Source organism: Corapipo altera, unplaced genomic scaffold (genome assembly GCF_003945725.1).
Source record: "Corapipo altera isolate COAL_440 unplaced genomic scaffold, ASM394572v1 50, whole genome shotgun sequence".
NCBI classification, from domain to species: Eukaryota; Metazoa; Chordata; class Aves; order Passeriformes; family Pipridae; genus Corapipo; species Corapipo altera.
The window spans coordinates 11,792,493-11,813,360 of NW_020884889.1; the positions used below are offsets into that span (position 1 = coordinate 11,792,493).

Sequence of the window (20,868 nt, forward strand, 5' to 3'; positions counted from 1 at the left end):
AAACAGTTAGTTTTGACTATTCAGGAGATCTGGCCTCAGCAGAAATACGCTTTAGGCATGTTTCAACTTTTTTTTTCCATGTTGGAGCTACCAACATGTAAGAAGTTTGCATTCCCCGGGTGAGTATGAAAAACACAATGTAGCCAGTACGAAGCTAAATATGTATTATGATAATTGAATGATAAACTGAAGTTCTATTAAGTGATGTTATTTTGACTTTAAACTCAAACTAAACACATCATAACACAATAAAACAGAACAAGACTCCTAAGGTAAAAGAAAATAACAGGAAATTGGTAGATGATTTATTCTGCAAGTATTATGAACATCAGGGAATAAATTCATATTAAACTAGTACTAATTGAAAAATAATGTATCTCTGATAAATGAAGGTTGCTACCTCTGAGTAAGGGAGATTGAGGAAAAAATTGATAGATTTAAAATAGCATTCTCAATACATGTTTGATATAAAGGTAGCTTGGTGGACATGTTGCCATGTGCTGTATAGAGCAAGAAAAAAATCCATTGATCCTTTTATTACTACATCTTATCGTACTGATATTTACCTTTTTAAAAGGCAAAGATACCAACCAGTTAGGGAAATGTAAAAGCAATACAGGTAACAGCTAATTTCCTTACTGAAGTAGATTTCAAGTGGTGGCTATTGGAAGAAATATTCTGCACTTTAATTAGAATAAAATTTGTTATTGATTTTCGTATTTGTCTTCTAGCACACAGGTTTCCAACATATCCTGTACACATGTTATATTAATATTCTGAATGTAATATTAGATCAATATTCATTGTCATGGAAAGATATTCCACTGTAATGGAAAGTTGCCATATCCATATATTAAAATTTAGGCAAAATAAATTAAACTACACAGATATTAATTCACGGCTTCTGTACTGTTTTCTCTGTTATTACCCACATGCAGGTGCAATAAGAACATTTAAACTTAGAATAGAATAATTTTACTTTGCTGTGCAAATCAAAGGAATAAAAGGATGGGATTAAATTTATCTATTCTAGACCAGTAAGAGCAGCAGGTAATTAGCTTTGCTCCCCCCACACCTTGTAGTCACTAGGAAAAAGATACTGACTTAAATTCCTCTTGAATTCAACTATGCTGTTGATATTTAACATTTCAGCATAAACTATGCAGAAATGCCTATTTATTTGGAATACATGCAGCCTATTGTACTCAGAAAACTTTGCCAAAGATATTATTATACACGGTCAAAGGAATCTCATGAAAAGAGGGTACAAGTTATTATATATGAAATAGTACTGTCTTAGATTTTAATTTGTGAGACAAAGTTCCTCCCACTCCATAAAGTGTAAAAGTCCTATTATGAAAGCCCGCTAAGAGATAAACATTTTTAAGCCTTCAGAATGCTTTTCTGTAAAAGCATGTCAGCCTCTGTCACAGCAAACTGGACAACAAACTGTTATGAACAATGAAGTCTTCAATCTTCTTAAGGGGTCAACCTATTAATAACCTGGTAGAAGGAAAGTTTTGGAGTTAAAATGGTACTAGGCCTCTAAACTTTTCTAAAGTCATCTTTCAAATTCAACAGAATTATTGCTGACTGTACAACAGTGTAAATATTGAAATATTCATAGAAATTCCTTAATCCACAGCCTGAAATTATAAACAAACTGGCTTTTTTCCCAGTCCTCCATTAACTTTAGTACAAGAACACTGCTCAGATTAGTTTTTTTAACTGCAAACAGTGATATATGAGTGACACAAAATCAAGTCCTCCACTGACTTGAAGTTAAAGAGGCAAAGCTTTAGATGGAAGCTAACTACATAGCCAGAAGAAATAAAAACACTTTTTGACTATAGAAACAACAAAAACTGTCTTATGTCCCTTTCCATAAGGGAATTCAAGCACAAGGTTACCACTTAGACTTTTGTCCTATTTAACTGAGTCAGGGACGTGCTCACAAGTAACTGTACAGACAGGTGGTACCACGTGTGGTTGGTTGCCTGTTTGTTTGCCAGTAGATGAAAATCATCAGGAAAGGCTGCTGTGCTCCTGCACAGGTTGGGCTGTGATGTTGTGCACATCTTCCTGATACCTCTGACCAGTGCTTTGGCTGCCCCAGTGGCACTGAAATACCTGCACAGCTCTTGGTGTGGGCCAGGCCAATTTCAAGGATCAGTGCCACAACCTCTTGTGTTCTGCTGCAACACAGATGTAACTCAACATTAAAGTAACCACAGTTGTACCCTACTAGGCTTTCTCAGGTATTCACCCCAGATGGCATCTTTTAGTCACTATTGCATATTAGGAGAGAAAAAAAAATTCTTTTAATTACTACTGTATAGCAAATAATGGCATTTTTTCTTGTGTTCCAGATTTTCTTAAAGAGGTGGTGATCATGGCACTCACTCTTCCATGATACTTTTGTAATAAAAGATACAGAAACTTAAAACCACACTTAACCACCTCCATTCTTTCTGAATATGTAATATATATGAGCAGTGGTATCAATTTTACTTCCTCTTTAATGTTGGAATAGGCAGTATTTTTATGACTAGAGGACAGACCAAATATACTCTGAATTTTCTCTCTGTGGTACCATTACAGTCCTATGCTATTAAATCTCACTGATTTACAAAGAATTCACTGTACTTCTGTGCAAAGCTATCCAGCTGCACTAAATAAAGTTGCATCTGAAGTGTAATTTTGTTTCCAGCCCCTTAACTGCCTTGGGTTGCCTTGGGTATTGTATGAAGATAGAAACTATTAGTTCTTATAGTGCAGAAATTTGCATTTTGGCTCAGCACCCCTATACAACTGAGCCAAAATAATTTTCCATGCTGTTCAGCACACACTGTGGTATCACTAAATTCTCTCCACAATATTTTTTGTCCAGAAATCTAGGAAAGAAATGCTTCTTTTATACACTTGGGGGTTTTCTGTTTGGTTTTTCAGGGGCAGGGGTGATGTGGTGAAGGGAGTGTTGTTCTTTAGTTTCTAACTAAGAAAGATCCTCCTGCACCACACTGTAGGGATAAAAGTATTCCTCTGGTCAGCAGTTAATTCAAGAGTATACACTCCTAAGTATCACTTAATCCTGCAAGGTACCTTTCTGAGCAGTGCAGACCTGGCCTTCTCCAACACCAGACAACTTTTAGTACTGCAGATGTGCTGACAGCCTGGTAAAATGAAGGGATTAGAGGAACAACAAGACAGCAAGAAGGATCCCAAGACAGTTTTTCCACAGACACTGCAGAAAGAGGACTCAGCAGAAGGGTAGAATCCGTTCTCCCCCCTGACTGGAGAAGATGCACAAAAAACTAATATTATGCATCTACAGAAACAGTAGAACACACATAAGATGAATCTTACATATTTACCAGAACACAGAATTCAAGGTTATGCAGAAAAGAACCCAACAAATGAAAGCAAGATAAGAAGTTTAAAGTACCCCAACTGAGAGTCTAGTATTACTCGTGACAGTTTGGCATTGTATTCTTTTTTCTAGTACCACAGCTAGAGCTAAAATCCTATGCAAAACCATCATATATTCACTCAGCAATCACATTAAATCACTCAGAGATCACATTAAATAAGTACAACATTATATACAACTGAACTGTCTCCTAAGGTTGCATCTTCTCAAAGTTTTATTGATGTTTTTGAAAAAAAGTTTAAATAATTTTTAAATCTCAAATTACAATGCAAAAATATAAAAACTTGTAGGATACTTTCATACTTTTGAGTAGTTGTAGGAAAAAGTGTAAACCCAGAGTTTATAATTGTCTATAATTATTAGTTCAATTTAATTTTATTCTAAACATTTTTATTTCAAGAAGCAACTCGGTACATTTGGGAAAAAATAAATAGCAGAAGGTATTTCCTATCCCAGCTCAATGATATTGAAGAGTTTACTAACACAACCAGCTTGTAATCTATGCTGCACTCATTTTACCAAGTTCTTCATTAACTGCAGGTATTTTGTACTTTAAAACAAGGGACTATTTTTGTCTAGAGCAGACAGTCTAGGCAGTGTAATAACTTGTAAAGTAAATTGTGATCTCAATGCTACATTAGCTAAATTGTGTTTTGATACAGTTTTAATATGTTGTGCATTTCAGTGGCTCCAGACTCGTGATGGACTTTCTCTCAGAACACACAGATCTGAATAGCATAAAAACACTGTATTGTAATGTCCAGCACCATTATAACCTCTAATAGTTCTGTCTGTCAAAGTTCAAATAACTACATTTATTACCCATGTGAATCAGCATGTCACTCTCAAATCACCTGGGAATCTACAGTTTAACCTGAAACACTCAGCTTTAGTTTTCCTGATTACACAGTTGTGAGCTTTGCAATTATCTTCTGCTATTACCTGTTTATCAGTTAAGTTAAAAGATTTCCCAGATTATGATTTTTCTGAAGAAACCAGAACTTTGTGCTCCAACTTGGGACTGTTAGAACTGAAAATGTCATTCTTTTTAATAACTAAAGAGTGTAACCTGCATTTTTATTTATAGCTTCCAGAAATATTCTACTCAGTTCATTGCCATGTCAGCTAAACCCCTGATCGTCAGGATCTGACTTAAGCTCTTCTATTTCACTCAGACTATACATCAAACCACAAGAAAATTTTATTTCTTGCTTGTTTATATAAACATTTAAAGTCTTCAATAAATATATTCAGTGTGTTAGTATTTCTCTTTTGGTATTCTATAAGTCCTGCTTATATAACACCACATAACAAACAAACAAATCTTTAGGGAAGTGAACACCCCTCTGTTATTACCTGTTTCAATTTCCCAAATATAAACTGAATTGTCTTCACATCCAACAATTAGCAGATTTTCAACAGGGTCAAATTTTATCTTCTTCACAGGAGACAGATGCTTTCTGGCATGTAAGAGACACACTCTCTTCTGAAGGTGTAGAATTGCTACTGAGTGATCATTGCACACACAACACACAATACTCTGGTCTTTTACCTGCAAATCAGAAAACTTCAGTTCCAACATTGTAACCACATTCCTGACCACATCACTTTAACAAGTCTAGTAAAAAAAAAAAGTTGTCCAAAGATTTCTTTCCCAGAACATACTCATTTTAGAAAATCAGCCAACATCTTCAACTTGTTTTCACCAGGCCAGTTGTACAGCTCATCTCCCAACAGGAAAACATACAATCTTCTTCCATTTGTCAATATTTTAAATACAATAATTTAAATGCCATTTATTCACAATATTTAGCCTCTCATAGCAGTGATTATATAACCAAATATACAGTAGCAGTTGTCCTAGATAAGAAAGTTGCAAAAAAATTACCTTAAAACAAACTCTTGTTCATGTGATATAAAATTATGTCAGGTCTTATGACAAAAGTATGTATTTATAACAAAAAAATGGGTAAGTTCAAATTCATTTTACACTCTATGGACCTGATTCTGAAAAGCCTTCCCTTCCTGCAAGTAATTTTTGGTGACATACAGAGGAAATTCCCCTATGGAAAAATTCAGCTCTTTAAAGAAGACTGAAGCACTACCCAAGAAGACATTAAATCCTACCCAGTTTTCAGGAAAAGGACTAAGAGGACTCTTAAAAGCATTATAAACTTTTGTCGTGGCAAAATATTTTTTTTTTACTACTGTATTTTATCTTGTGAGCAAACTGAGTCAATCATACACATCAAATATGTCTTCATAGGCTTCCTGAGAAGAAAAGTAGAAACCCCAGTCCCTTGGACAGAACGTTCAGAAAAGTTACATAGAGCATTCAGTACAATAGATCTTCACCTAAACTCAACTTAAAAATTCTACTAGAAAACAACTTTAAAGTACTCTAAATCTCATATAATGCAAAAGCATACATGCAAAGGACCACAAAGATGTGTCAGGAGTCAAAACAAAGCATATACATTTTGGATCAGTAGTATTTTAATCTAATCTTTTCTTACTGTTTTCAAGCTCCTAGCCTTACCGAGTACACTTTTTAACTTCCGAAGTAGGACTTAATCAGATTAACATATAGGTTGATAATCATGACACTAAAAATGGTGAATAGAATGTTAAGACCTTCAACTTAATGTCACTGAAGTTACAGACTTGCAAGAACCCAACTCCCTGAAATTAAAGGTAACTTTCAAAGAAGGCAATTAGGTGAGTGTAAATTAAGAATAAATTGCTTACATATATATATACATGCATCCCCCACACAAAGATAGGTATACAGAGATATTTTTTCTTTTAAGACATCATTGATTATTCTTTTACTTACTCTGTAGTTTTCTGGAGATCGCAAGAGCTCTGTCACTGGACCAGATTGCAGATTAAATTGGTGTAAGATGTTTCCAGTAAACATATCCCAGCAGATCACAACAGAATCCTGGTCCCCTGATAACAGCCAGCTTGGATCAAATCTTACTGATTTGTCATGTGGATAAAGCAAACAAGTGACTCTGCTACTATGACCATTCAGAACCTTATAAGGTAGATTATCTGAAACAAGATGGTACGTAAATTAATTTTGTTATTTAAGAGTAGGGGTTCCACATTTTACAGTCTATTTCCTAAAAGTCAGGATATTCAAAAGACTAAATACAACAATCCTTTACATGGAGGCAAAGAATTTTCGACCTGCTCCTAAGAGGGAAGACAAAGGTCTATATCCTGAGCTTCCTCTACTGAGATGTATCCTTTGTATTCCCTTCAGTAGAATGATCTTTAAAAGAGCAAATTACAAAAACTACCACCCAAATCATGACATGCAACATCTCACTTCCAGGTGATTCCATCCCCAGAGCTATTCCCAGACTCCTAACAGTAGAAAGCATCTTGGTATTACTAAGCTGGGATCTGGTAGATCAGCTACAGAGGAAAAAAAACCCCATAATCTTCCATTTTCCTCATTCAATCTCTGACCATCTGCCCTATTTTTCAGAGAATTTTTAGAGGGATCAATGGAGGTGATGCCAGAAGGATGTACTCTTCTGTGCTTCACTGAGATGAATCTGAACAAAATTGTTTAAACTTACCTTTAAGCAAAGATACGTTCCCTAAAAGTCTTGCTCTTACAGTTTTTAAACCTAAAGTTACAAAAATTTTCCCATTTTCACATCCACACACAAGCTTATCAAGCCCAGATATGTACACAGAGGAACTGACAATTGCAGCTTCAATTCCATCTTCAGATGCACAAAGATGATCAATAATGCCTTCTGACATCAAATGGTGTTTATCAAAATTATCCTGAAGAGTCCACACTGCTGTAATTGGGATCTCTAGAGGGTGGGGCAAGAGAGGATTTTTACGTAAAACAAAATATAAAAATTCAAACAAAACAAAATACACATTTTCATCTCTTTATCACTTCCCCTAACTTATCCTTTCTCCAGTCTAGAGATGGAAATTCAGCAGCTGCTATTCCTTTCAACTACAGGTAATCATCACACAATGAATAAATGAACATCACTTTCTAGTGTGAAAAGATTTTAATGAGAGTTTCAGTTTTCATGAAAACTGACCTCAAGACATAACGAAAAAGATGGTAGCAAAGTGCCAAAAGTGCCAAACCTTTTGGTGACCCATCATATGTTGACACAGGGACATCAGGAACATGCCACAAAGTGATCCTTCCTGAAGCTTCACCAGAAAAAAGAACTTTATAGAAAGGTTCTTTTCTTTCATTCATGAAGCCCATGACAAAAGGAAAACTCTGCCAAAAAGAACAGCAAATCAATGTTCTGTAAGAGCTGATAAAATCCATGTAATAATTAATTGCAAGTGCAAAGGCCTTTTTCATCAAAAGCTGTAGAAATATCAGACAAACTATGGTTAATCTCTCACCGGCCACTAAGTCCTGCTCAGACCAAGTCTACCCTGCCTGGTGCAAACCTCTCAAAGGTCACCTCTGCTTTGCCAGTCAGTACTCTTGGCTAAACCTACATCCCAAATGGAAGCTGGAATGGAAATTCTCCCCAGGTTTACTGTCTCCAAATAGAGAACCCATCAATAGTATCACCAGCATATAAAAAAAAATGGCAGTGTAATCATCAAGATCAGACAAAAAAAACCTGCAGTGAAACACTGGTAATTTGTGCATCACAACAAATGCAATGGAACCTCAACCATCACACCTTGAATTACTACAAATAAGGAAAGGTAAGAATTATGCTTTTCCATAGGTAATAGTTCATAACACCATCAGTGGGTCATGAGGTGCTGGAGTAAGTCCAAAGAGCAAGGAAGCTGGTGAAGGGTCTGGAGCACAATTGTGATGAGGAGCAGCTGGGGGAGCTGGAATTGTTTAGCCTGGAGAAAAAGAGGCTCGGGGGTGATCTTAACACTCTCTACAACTACCTCATATGTTGGATATATTTATTTACAACATTGAAGTTTGGGAGTCAATTCCACTAAAACCACCTTTACTGTAATGTGGTTCAGTTTATAATCTCAGAATGGAGATCAAAACAGATCATCACACAGGCAGTTTTGTTGTCTCAGCAATCTGCTACAAAAATCATTCAGGTAGTAAGTAAATATTAAAGCAGAAATATAAAAAAGAGCAGGTCACATTTTTTTTTAAGCATACTTTTTGGGGAAAGCCTATATGAACTTTCTACCACCATTGTAACCCTATTATTTGCTAAGCCATGTGTTTTGGCTATTTCTTTTCCCTCACCTTTCCTGACCTTTTGGCATCCTTCAGCAGTTATCCCCTATCTGATTTTAGATCACAGCATTTGGGGAAAAAGCTGAATGGTTTATGCTATTTCCCTTCAAGTCAAAATTAGATCTGTCAGGCTTCAGAGGATTACACAACAAAAACGCTTCCTAAGGGCCTACATTTGTCAACAGAAAGAGAACACCAGAAAACCTCACACAGGCACGTACTTAACAGTGTTTTAGTCAGGTACAAACAAAAATCTTCAGAAACTGTTTAAAGACTTGCTTGAGCTGTCACACAAACACACAAACTAATGTAACTTCAGGTAGGAATTAAATTCACATCTTCCAGCAGTTACAAGTTCATAAACAGTATTAGCAATAAGACTCAGCAACAAAACCAGAGTCAAAGCTACACAGAATAATATGTTGTATTTTTTTGGTTCATTTTTTTGCCAAGGAAGCCCTGCCATATCATTCCTGCCCACCACCTCACAACTTCCCAACTATAAACAATTTTCTACTTTTTAAATCACAACTGGTTCTACTTACCTATTCCTTTGTGGTCACACAAAGCACTACTTAAAAAATGAGTCAAAATACAGGTTTTTCCAAAATAGTTGAATCCATTTGAGATACTTTGTCTACACACTAACTTCTAAATTTGAAATTGGTATGACATGCTCTGCTAAATACGAATTCTCCAACAAAAGTATAAAGATCACCTGCTTTTTCAGCTTCCTCTTTTCTTAACATTAGAGGTTTCTCCAAGCAGAGCCCAGGGTTCTGAAGAGAGTCACATGTGTCTGATTTTATGCACTGTGGGTACTGTCAGTCCTCACACAGTGCAGCAAAGCCAGGAATGCCATTATGCCCCTGAACGCTCAGGACAATAGTTTATTCTGGTTAAAATGCCACAGATTTTATCCAAACCCCTTCGGTTTAGGATGGATACACAAGGGAAGAAACATATTCATGTAGTTACACAGGAACACATATGTATTTCCTAATAAAATAAGAACTGAGTAACTTGCTTACATTTTGCTTGTGGGTTGGTTCTTTTGATTTTATGGAGGGTTTTTTTTTTTGTTCTTTGGGTTTGTTCATTTATTTATTATTTTTTATATTTTTCTTTTTTTATGGATTTGAAAGCAAAGTTGCTAAAGCTCTAAAACAGAGCACACCTTTACCTTAAAAAAAAACGCTCTTTTGCCAGAGTTAGAAAAAGAAACATTGACCATTTCAACAGTTATCCTACTTATAGTTGAAGATAAAGGCATTTTTTTCCCCTGTGAAAAAAACTAGATATAGCCAGAATCCAAGACCAAATACACTATAAGCATCTTCAAGTTTGTAAGTAAAGATTTTAAAATGAAGTGTTAATCATTGTTTTCATAGAACAATTAAACCTGTTGATGAATCCATCAATTTTTTAGGGATTATTCATGTAACTGCAAACAGACAAATCAACTTTCAAAGCTCGCTGAAAATCGTTATGAATTTACCTTATTTTCCTTCATACTAGTAAAGCAGAGTAAATGAGGATAAACAGTTTCTTTCAGCACCTTCCCATCAGCAGGATATATGCTTTTAGAAAGCCCACTGCATAATTAAGAAAAAAAAATACAAGCTTTAGGAAGTCATCTTGTTTTAGAAAGCAGAACAGTAACGTCCAAGATTCACAAGTTCAATTAAAAGTTACCAAATAAGTAATTACAAGCGACTTTTTGAAATCACAGCACCAGCTGCCCAAGTTCTACATGGCTAATCTTATTCCTGCCTCCCCTGCTGAGCCAAACAAAGAGTGAGGGCTGTCAAACTCCGGGTAAATCTTTGAGTGCCAAAGGGGTTTTGTTCTGGTTTTTGATCATTTGCAACACGCAGAGATTTTCCATAGTAACCCTCCCAAAGTTCATCTTGTACCTGAACTTTTTGTGTGAATTTCCCAGCTGAGCCCACCTGTTCAGCAGCTGGTAGATGTAACTGTGGCCATCTTCTGTCCAGATGATCAGTCTGTAAGCTGCCAGCACTTCTCCACCAGCAAAACACTGACCACTTTTACAGAACTCAGTACAAAGCAAGGAGAAATCACAGTAGTCATAGACCTAAGCTCAGAAAAACAATAAAATATAAGCAAACAGTACTGGCACATTCATTTTCATTTATTTAAACTGGTTTGGGGCAATGGATCAGTTTGCACAACATGAGCTTGACTCTTTGTAGCTGGACTGATTCTTTTAAAGCCAAAAGAGTTTTGATACTAAAATTACTGCAGAATCAAACCATATATTTCACAGTTAAAGAAACTGACAATTAAAAAAAAAAAAAGCAGCATTAGGGTCTTATGTTAGATTAGGGGATTTTGGATGGGATTTACTTTGTTTTTGCATTGCACTCATTATTAATATTTAGTAGACTGGTAATTTCCTATAAAGAGGTAGATAATGAATTTAGAACATAAATATGACACTAAAGACTTCAACAGAAGGTATAAATGCTTCTGCCTGATTCTTGAAAAGATTATCTGCTGACATAATCACAGTACAAATCTTAGCAATGTAATTTTTTCTCTTCTTCTTTGGGGAGCAAGACACATGGGTTTTTTCTGTTTGTGGAGGTTTTTTGAGAGGGGGTTGTTTTTTGTGATTTGGGGGGGTTGTTTACAAATTAATTGAAAGTAAAGAACATGTAATTCCCCTTGCAATAATTCTCTTTTTTGTTTCTAGATCTGGTAAAAAAATTGATTTGTTTGCTTCCTATGAGACCTTCCCATTTTCAGCCAAGACATGATATGACAAGGACAACCTGTGATATTATCTTCTTGTTTGTGTTCTTATGGCTTCATGGAGAGAATATTCACAGTCACATTCTTATAATTTCTTCCAGCAGTGTGAGGAAATAGATCTCAGAATGAGAATTTCTATGAATTATTAATAGATAATTTCTATTCATTAGCTAATATCCTCTATATTTTCATTATTATAGAAGTCAGTTTACTGAGCCACTCCAAACACACATCTGTATTTCTCCTATGCTACCTGCCACACACCTTTTGATTTAAAATATGATCGTGATATTACTCCTTACATTTGTTGAAACATAGAAGTTGAAAATCAAAAACGACTTAGGCAAATGGAGATATTACAAAACACATGCACCTCTTGTGGAAAAACATTACAGAAACTAATAGAAAGCAATGCACATTACAGATATTTTTCCATGAAAAGCCTATCCATTCTACACATGAAATTTCCCTATAAGTGCTTTTGTACAGCATTTAAGTAGCCCAAGAGACATCTCCAGAGTAGCCTACAATTACATTATTCAAAGTTGTATGTGAAATTTTTGCCCTACCCAATCTCAGCAGTGGTGCTTGAATTAGTTACATATGTTGAACTAAGCCCTCAAGCTTAAATGAAATTTCATAACACCGGGAAAGACAAACACAGAATTTTTACAATAAACTTCAGTTTAAATGCATTTAAATGTGTATTCTCTGCAACTGTTATTAGCTTATTTTAAATGCTAGTTATTTTCTTAGAGCTACACAAAGAAGCACTATAGTGTACGGTCTTCAGTTTTGCTGGCTTCTATCAACAAACAAAGGTCCCTGGTTACCGAGGACTTGCCAGCTGTGATCACTTCTGTCATCCTTAAACAGGGTTTTTTTTCATATTTGTCTCCTTGTGGAGGGGACTATAATGCACCCAAGAACTCTAAAACTGCCTAATACTTAAAGTAATCTCCTTTCTATGCAGCCAATTTAGTGTTAAACTTTTAAAGCAGAAACACACTGATAAAAAGTAAAAGCTTCCTCTCATTCAGGCAGTTCAGATAAGCAGAGAAGGGTTACAGGCATTGTTATATCTGACAATTGGTGAACACTAAGTTAGGGAGAAAAACAAGTATCTTCATGTAAAACCACATACTAGCTTTTTAAAATTATTAACAAAATTAAAGAGAAAGTATAATGCTCAATAACATACCTGCCAGCACATGGAGGACACAACTAGAAGGAGCCTTTCTGTGTAAGTACAAAATCGAACTGCTTGACAACTTACACAGTCCAGAGATTTTGATTCCTTCTCACACACACTTTGTCTCTCCTTTACAGCACAGAGGAAGAAAAGCCATAAGATTCATTCCAGATAGCTGAGCTTTTACTTTTAGGTTGGAAACAATGCATTGAAAAGAACTTTCTGTTAACAGACTTTCAAAATTCAAAGCAGCATATAATTCTTAATTAAAAATGAGATAGAAAGACAACAGGGTTCACAACTACTGTGCAAAGAGAAGACATTCAGAGTGGTTTAGACCCTGATCCCACTTAAAGTGATAATGAACATGGAGAAGGACTAAAGATAGGTCATAAACAGCACCTGCTCTAAGAAGTATCTGGTAAAATGTCCTGTAGTGAAAAAAAAAATTAGCTACAACAACCTATAAACTGACAGTATGAGATTCAGAAAGGTGGGTGAATATTATACTTTCCCACTCATCCTTGTTGCAACCAGGACAGTCTGAGGTGGTATTGCCATGTCTTGTTTGAACTTAACACCCTTAAAAAGTAGTGAAAAAGTAATTCATTTTCTTAGCTTTATATTGCTGAATGTATAGATTGTTAAAAATAATATATGCATTTTCACACTTTTCATGTGAATGTCAGACTTATCAAGGTCGTCATGCTCAAAATTATGCTATAGGAATTATATGTATTAATTATTTATTAAATCACTTAAAATTGATATTTTCTGTTTTGGAAGACACCAACAGTATCAACACCTCTCAGAGAAGGGGTATATGTACATGTGGAATCATGGTTACAAAACTGCAAACCATTGTCTTACTACACCTTGTAGTTTCAATTAATTCCAAAGAAATCCAACAATATTTATTAAAATACTGCTCTTTATGAACTAGGTGAATTATTACTAACTCTGCACCAGTCCCGTCACAAAAGGTGGCCCCAGGTAGTAAAAAGAAGGCACCACACCATATGTTTCTGATGTGTATTCAGTTGTTAGCATTCCCAGAATTTTTACAACATGACAGTGGGTTTAATTCAAACACAAAATGTTGTATTCCTTTTCTAGCACTTGTTCATGTCAAGTGATAGCTGCTGAGAATATTAGCACAGAAAAGAATGAGTTTGAAGAGAGGAATAGGACACTTGACACACTGAGAGTCTTCTCCAAGTGAAAATAACATTATGGAAGGCAGAGAGAGGAAAACCAAGTTTAAAGGACCATTTTGAAGAAAGAAACCAGGGTGAAGAGGGAGTATGAAGGTCAATATTGAAGAGTTTTATGTTTAAAGGACAGAGTGGAGGGGTTCAAAGGTATTATCAGGACAGTAGGAAAGCACAGCAACTTCAGCATCATGGAATATGAAAAGAGACAATAAGCCTGGGCACAGGACAGAGCAGCTGTCAAGGCAAGAGCTGTCCAATGGCCCAACTCATTTTAAATAATAATATGAGAACACATTTTCAGAATTCTGTAACAAAGGTAACTAAATCTGTTTTATACATGTCCAGAAGATTTAAATTTATTCGTATTCTGCTTCAATGTAGGTTTTATTTGAGAATATTGCTACATTCATGCTGCTTCACATCTCAAACTGACCTGGATGCTATTCAGAGATGATGACAGGTCCCACACTTTAAGAACTCCAGTTATAGACACTGCAACCAAAGAGTCTTCTGTGAAAAGTTAACAGTGAGATAGTCACCTTGAAGTCAATGCAGAGAGTACCTACCTATTCAGCACTAAAACATGGATTCTGCAGGACACTGCTTGGATGAAATATCAGTTTTACATAAAAAAAGAAGATAACTAATTGGTTATTATATAAATCATGTAAGCAAATAGTGAATGTGTTAACAGAAAGAATAGAACTGTGGTTTAGTGTATTTAATTTCCCTGATATTACAAAACTAATCTGTGCTTAAATCCAAGAAATGAACCACTTAGAGCCAGCGTAAAGGTCTTTCTCTAAAAAATATATCAAATGGAACATGATCAACATTAGGAGCATTCAGAACACCTCACGTGCTATCAATGCAACTGTGAAATCTTGTACATAACTGCTCTGTAAAACATGATTGGATTTTAAATCAGGTAGGATCATACTATATATAAATATTTTATCACAATTTAATTTGCGTATATAAACACACTTAAAACATATACCTTGAATTCTTGCAGAGTGTACAACACACATACAATTTATCCAATCAGAAGACTGGGATGATGATAAAGTGTGAAGAACATCCAAAGTCTTAGCATCAATAATAAGAACATCTTGATATTCTCCACAACAAAGCAGCCAGCCTTCACCTGTCATCCGGAATGAGCAATGGTAATACTGGACAAGTGGAAAGCAGAGAGTCAGCATATAGAGCTACAAATGGCAGGGATATTTCTCACATTAAGTATTTCATACTTGGATTTAAAATCAACACTTGTAGCATTACTAAAAAATCTAAGGCATATGTGAAACCATACACAGTGTTGCTACCGACACAAGCACGGCATACAGCTTAGGAAGAGCTGCTTCCTACTTCATATTTATGCCTTGCATATTTACTTCCTGCTTCCTACTTCATATTTATGCCTTGCATAAATATTAGGATTTTTGTAATTTTGGGGAAGGAATCAAGGTGTTAATTTTCATTAATTGTTAAGGAGTTTGGAACTTGTTTCTTATTGCTCTCCAAGCATCTGACAAAGCTCCAGTTATCAAGAGACATCTAAAGAACTAAAAACAGGTGAACATGCAGAATATTCATTATTAGTTTTTTCATAATGAATTTCTGATTATTTTCCAGGAAGGATTTCTACTCCATGAGATATTCTTTATTTTGGCATTAAATGCCCTATTGTTCAGAAGATTCATTCTTTCACAACAATCACATAAAGAAAAAGAAAAAAACCAGATACACAGCAAAGGAACAGAGATGATACTGGTACAGAGGGACTATGAACAGTTCTTTTTTGTCATGTGTTTTATATGTGCAAGGACACTTGCATTACATATGTATTTATCTGTAATTTTACACATAATTGCTATAAACAAGTAAGCAACTACCTCAAACAGAATTTACATTTAAATGCTAAACTTAAAATAAAGAGAACAATCACGTAAGCAGGCAAAAAGAGACCCACAAAATTGTACCTCATTTACAAGTTCTCTGTAGAGTTTTGCTTATATAATAATTCTTAGCTTATCAGTTAACAAATTGAAGTCTGAAAACAAAAGAAGTATAAATAACTGGGACCAGGATAAATATTGCTACAGATATTATGAATAATCAGAGGCAAAAATGCTTAGAATTTACAATTAGTGTTACCATTAAATTAGGTTTATTTATAAGTATAGTCAGTTATTCCTCTGAGAAAATCCCACACTGGTTAAGATCCACAAACAGTTAAGTGATGACCCTGGTGTTAAATTTCATTTCAAATGGCAAATATTCAGTTTGCACTACTTGACATCTGCCATTCATAGCTGAATCATCTACCCTGAACAAAAGGAACCTACTAGAATAGGTAGGCAGGCTAGTAGTTCAATTAAAACCTAACCAAAAAATAAAGTAAAAATTTCAAATTATGATGCCACTGAAATCAGTGTGCACTAAATCTTCCAGACAATAAGATTCTGCAGGGAATTACATTCTCACAGGTACTGCTGCAGCACAAGCAACCATTCTCATAGAACAACAAAAAGCCTACAACAAAACACACACAAAAAAAAAGACCCCAATTTATTATAACTATCTGAAGGTTGCATTTTAAGAAAATTTCACCTGCTAACAACATCTACTCCTTTTCCTAAGGAAGTTCTCCCATTAGAAGTTCCTATTTTCCTTTAGCTTTTTTACCCAAAATATAAACCAAAAATAATCATCTAGCCACAATTAGGTTTATCTCACTTCTAATAGAGGTGAAGGACCCATTTTCTGAAAGTACGTGCTGCTCCTTCTTGAAGGGTGAGAATGAATATTCTGCCTCTGATCTCCCCCAAAAATGTACCAATTGTCAGCTAATCAGCTGGGCCAGGGTTGCCTACTGTCCTGCAGGACTCATCCATAACTTCCACTATTAAAACCTAATTAAGTAATAGCACAAAGCAGGTCATACTGCACCTCTATTAAATCATAATTTAAGTATTGGGGTTTTTGTGTATATACATTCATGTGAAGAATAAATGTTTTAAACCTTTGCACAAATAAAAATGTAGAATAAATTCTTAGTGTATGTTTTTATACACACAAACACATACAGAAAAATACATATAATTAAGAAGTTTATCTTCTGTAATTTTTGTTGCCTATTTACTCAAGCTTTTTCCTCTCCTTTATAGTTAACAGAAGTGTTTGAACTATTTATGTCAACCAAATCAAGAAAAACACTGTTTCTTCTTGGGGAAGCTTTTAAAGCTTCTGTGGAAGCTTTTAAAAATTTTGGATTCAAAGTTTGGCTACAGCTTGGAGTTACATGAGGCCTCAGATTTCCATCATTTGGAGACTTAGTTCCACCGTAGACTTCCTTACTGAAGAAAAACAGCATTTTAATTAACCTTGGAGCCTTGAGCTGCTCTTCTACAAACACACCCAGAAATAAGCTGTGTCCCTCTATCGAATCCAGACACGTTGGGCCCCTCAATCACATACACACATGTATTTCAAACAATCCCACATTCCAAAATCTAGATACTTATTGTATCTGGATACAGCTCAAAGCAGACACCTGAAATTATCTGAAGTAATATTTAAAGCAATTTGGCCTCTGCAAATAAGGGATCTGTCCCAAGCTGTGCAATGAATGAAAGTGTATTCTTGAAAGTGGGGTGAAGAGCAATCTTTTAGAGGTCAGGAGTTAAGCATCAAAATCTTTCAAAAGTTTAAAAAAATAAGTCTTTCAGCAGATTGTCTTAAAATGTTTGGCCAGATTACTCGTGCTTCTAAAACATGTCATGAAAGAGCCAACATTAAACTTGAAGTTTCCACGCACAAAACAAAAATTTAGACCATTTCAGTTTGCTACCTGATTCACAAACAGTAAGTTAATCTACTGCATTCCAAATATTTGCAGCTTAAAAGTAATCAGTTTGATTTAAGAAATTCAAAGGAACATAAAAAAATCTCAATTATTTTCTTAGATAAAAGACAAAACTGAAAAAAACCAAGATATAAAATTATTTATATTGTGACAGGGTTTTTTCTCCCAGATTATGATCTATACATTTAAAACTGTATGTTTCTGAAAAACATCATGTTAATAAAGCAAAACTCTTGTACTGAACAGAGATATCCCAGGAAAAGTTGCTATACTTACATGGATTGCTGTATGCCTATAAGGAAGCTTTGTGTTCTCAATGCACTGTCCACTAGTGACATTCCAAACACACATCTCCCTGCCAAAGATAACTTCATATTATTCTCTGTCATTTCCACTCAATTGGCTGGAATAATTTTGTGCCACCAAGTTTTTCTTTAGTGCTGTATTTAAGTGCAGTCTGGTCATTTATAAAGCTTTTTGTTACAGATTACTGGGTAAGAAAATGTTGTAGTCATTAGCAGGGGATGACATACAGTATCTGTTTCTTTTTCTTTTGGTAATTACACCCTACTGCCTTGCAACAAACCTGGCTTTAAGGCCAGTTCTGGTCTGCAACAAATTGTAGGTATACTGCCATTACAGCTCATCAACACGTCACTGGAACTATCTGTCATTGGAACTACATCCTCCTGAAAATGATTCATTTCACTGAACTTAAACCACACGTTTTGAAAGGCATCATGCATCATCTGCCGCGCCAGACTTCAGTTCTCGAGAGCAACAACTTCTGTTAAGAAGAAACAGTGCCATCATGAGGCTGCTCCCGAAATCTGCTGCCGATGCTTGCCAGCCTGAATACCTGTGTGACAAGCCCAGCTACACTCGGTTACGTTTAAGGTTGATGTTTGAGGAAGACACTTTAGCCCATTTTCCTTATCTACACATTATTCAACATGAGATGGGACTGGTGTACAAGAGACCCAAACAAATTAAATGTTGTAAATGAGATTGTATAAGGTATGTTATCAAAGTTCAACAACTGAATGTTAAACTTTGATGCCTTTAGATTTTATTTAAGCAACAAGCAGTTGAAACATTCATTTTATGATTTCTGACATTACATTGTAAGGCATTTTCTGGATAAAGATTTAGAGAACACATTGGGGAAAGTATTTTATTACATCAGAAATACTAATCAGGGATTTACATCTTAATCTACCTACTTTCACATTTTATGATAATATAAAAATTACTTAACTGATATTTTTCAGCTGAGCAATAGCAGTGAAATCTATAAATATGTAGCACAGCATCAGAGTAGACTCAGTCATAACTTAAACAGAATGCTTGTGCTGTTTGTTAAACATTTCAAGGCAGTGATTTCTCCTTCTTTATATCAGAATAACAGTTTTACTGCTTTAGCTACATTACTGTGATACAGACATGCAAACATGCACAAATAAGACCAAAATGGAACTTCACCTTCTGTATATTGTACTTAATTTACTGTGTGTACTAGCAAGAATTGGGTAGTATCACACATTGATAGAGCTGTCCTACAACATATGCTATATGCAGACACAGGACACCTGTGATAACTTACAAAGCATTATACATTAATTTATAGACAGACTTCCATGTTAAAAGCACAAAAATCCTGTTCAGTGCTCCTTCTTCTGGGATTAGTCAGGTACACAAACTCTTAAAAGATTCTGAAGTTGTACAGGGAAGGGTACCATGGAACCATCTTCCATACAATTTCTTCCACCCTCACTACAAGGAGATGGAGGCTCGAAAATGGCAGAAGTGAATTATTCACAAGCCAGAAAATGCAGTTGGACAAATGCTCCATCTCCTGAAGATGAGGTTTCCTATTTGTGATTATCTCAACTTCATGTTGTGACCTTCCAGGGATTAGTGATGGATGCTCTGCCCTTATGTAACACAGATGAGAAGTCAGCAGTAATTTGGTAAAAGTGAACATTTAAAGGGGCCAGAAGACAATTCAATCCTACCTTCACACATTCCAAAGAGGTTCAATGACTCCCTTCAGAGGCAGAATCTTTACGATGAGAACATCTCTATGGTATATCCATAGCAAAATCCTCATTTCTTTCTTAACACTTTCCACACCAGTTTTTTTGAAATACAGTATCTTTGCTCCCAATATGATCTGGATACAGTACTGTGCTAAGAGAACTTCAGAACTGAGATGAAAAACAGTTTCATCTCAAAATCCCTGAGTAGAACTGTAAGAGAAACAAAATTCTAGAACAAAACTGGTTCTGTAGACTTCTCACCCTCCTTTCTGTACATAACCAGAACTCTTTACCACTACCTGTCTAGTGAGACTGTCTAACCTTTCAAGATGAAAAAAACTGTTCCAGGCTTCTTAAAGTTATCCTTTTCTTCTATACTCATGAATGAGAGAATCCAACAGAGATCCTAGCAGCTGGAAAGGATAAGTAAGCTCCTAAGTGAGACAGTAGTAGCCTTAAGGTGCTACAAGGTGTAGTTTGAAGGAGGACAACTGACAGGAGCTCTTCATGCAAAGAGGTGTCAACAGAGTTGCCCTGTTAATTGGAAAAGATGAATCCAAAATGAGAGAAGAATATAATTAAGCAGCGAGACAAAATTGTTTAGGAGAGCCCTTATGGAAGTAAGCAGCTATCCCTACCTTCAGCAGCTGAAATCCTGAACAGATGGGCCTCAAACCCCAGCTGAAAAGATTATCAAATATTCAGAGAGAAAAAAATTCTTGAATGCTAATCTAGCAGAACTGCAGAAATTAGTTGGACTCAAGTGATGGGCCATGTCACAACAAACACGTAAGAGAAAAGTTGCAAGATCAGGATATACTCCAAAACATCATGTTTTTAAAGACAGACAAGGAACATATATGCCTTTTATTCAAGGGTAGTCTTTTCTGTCCTTCCACAGGTACTGACTGAGGAACCATAAACCAGATCAGAGTCCATCAGTTTCTTTTACCGGTTCAGTTCTCAAGATGAGTTCAGGAGGAAACAGAGAAAAGCACCATGACATTAAAATGCTTCTGAACTTGCTGATGTCCCTCAATAGCCCATCAGTCTCCCTTTGAATGGGTCCTAGTTGGATATCTGAATCTGTCAAACCTTTCTATTGTCCATGAGA

General features: G+C 35.6%; 1 protein-coding gene across 3 annotated transcripts in view; it reads right to left on the reverse strand.

Annotated features, from left to right (window-relative positions):
* The window catches only part of WDR72 (WD repeat domain 72), a 104,314-nt gene that overhangs the window by 80,590 nt on the left and 2,856 nt on the right, over nt 1–20,868 (reverse strand). The window contains exons 4-13 of one of the 3 annotated variants that reach the window (XM_027644634.1): nt 17,992–18,070; nt 14,845–15,019; nt 14,278–14,351; nt 12,640–12,759; nt 10,613–10,758; nt 10,159–10,255; nt 7,562–7,703; nt 7,024–7,269; nt 6,267–6,487; nt 4,787–4,982 (exon numbers count right to left, since the gene is read on the reverse strand). In XM_027644634.1, coding sequence (XP_027500435.1) covers nt 4,787–4,982; nt 6,267–6,487; nt 7,024–7,269; nt 7,562–7,703; nt 10,159–10,255; nt 10,613–10,758; nt 12,640–12,759; nt 14,278–14,351; nt 14,845–15,019; nt 17,992–18,070 — 1,496 coding nt within the window. Of the gene's footprint in view, nt 1–4,786; nt 4,983–6,266; nt 6,488–7,023; nt 7,270–7,561; nt 7,704–10,158; nt 10,256–10,576; nt 10,759–12,639; nt 12,760–14,277; nt 14,355–14,844; nt 15,020–17,991; nt 18,071–20,868 lie in introns of all 3 variants that reach the window. The other 2 variants (XM_027644633.1, XM_027644631.1) reach the window with 2 other exon arrangements.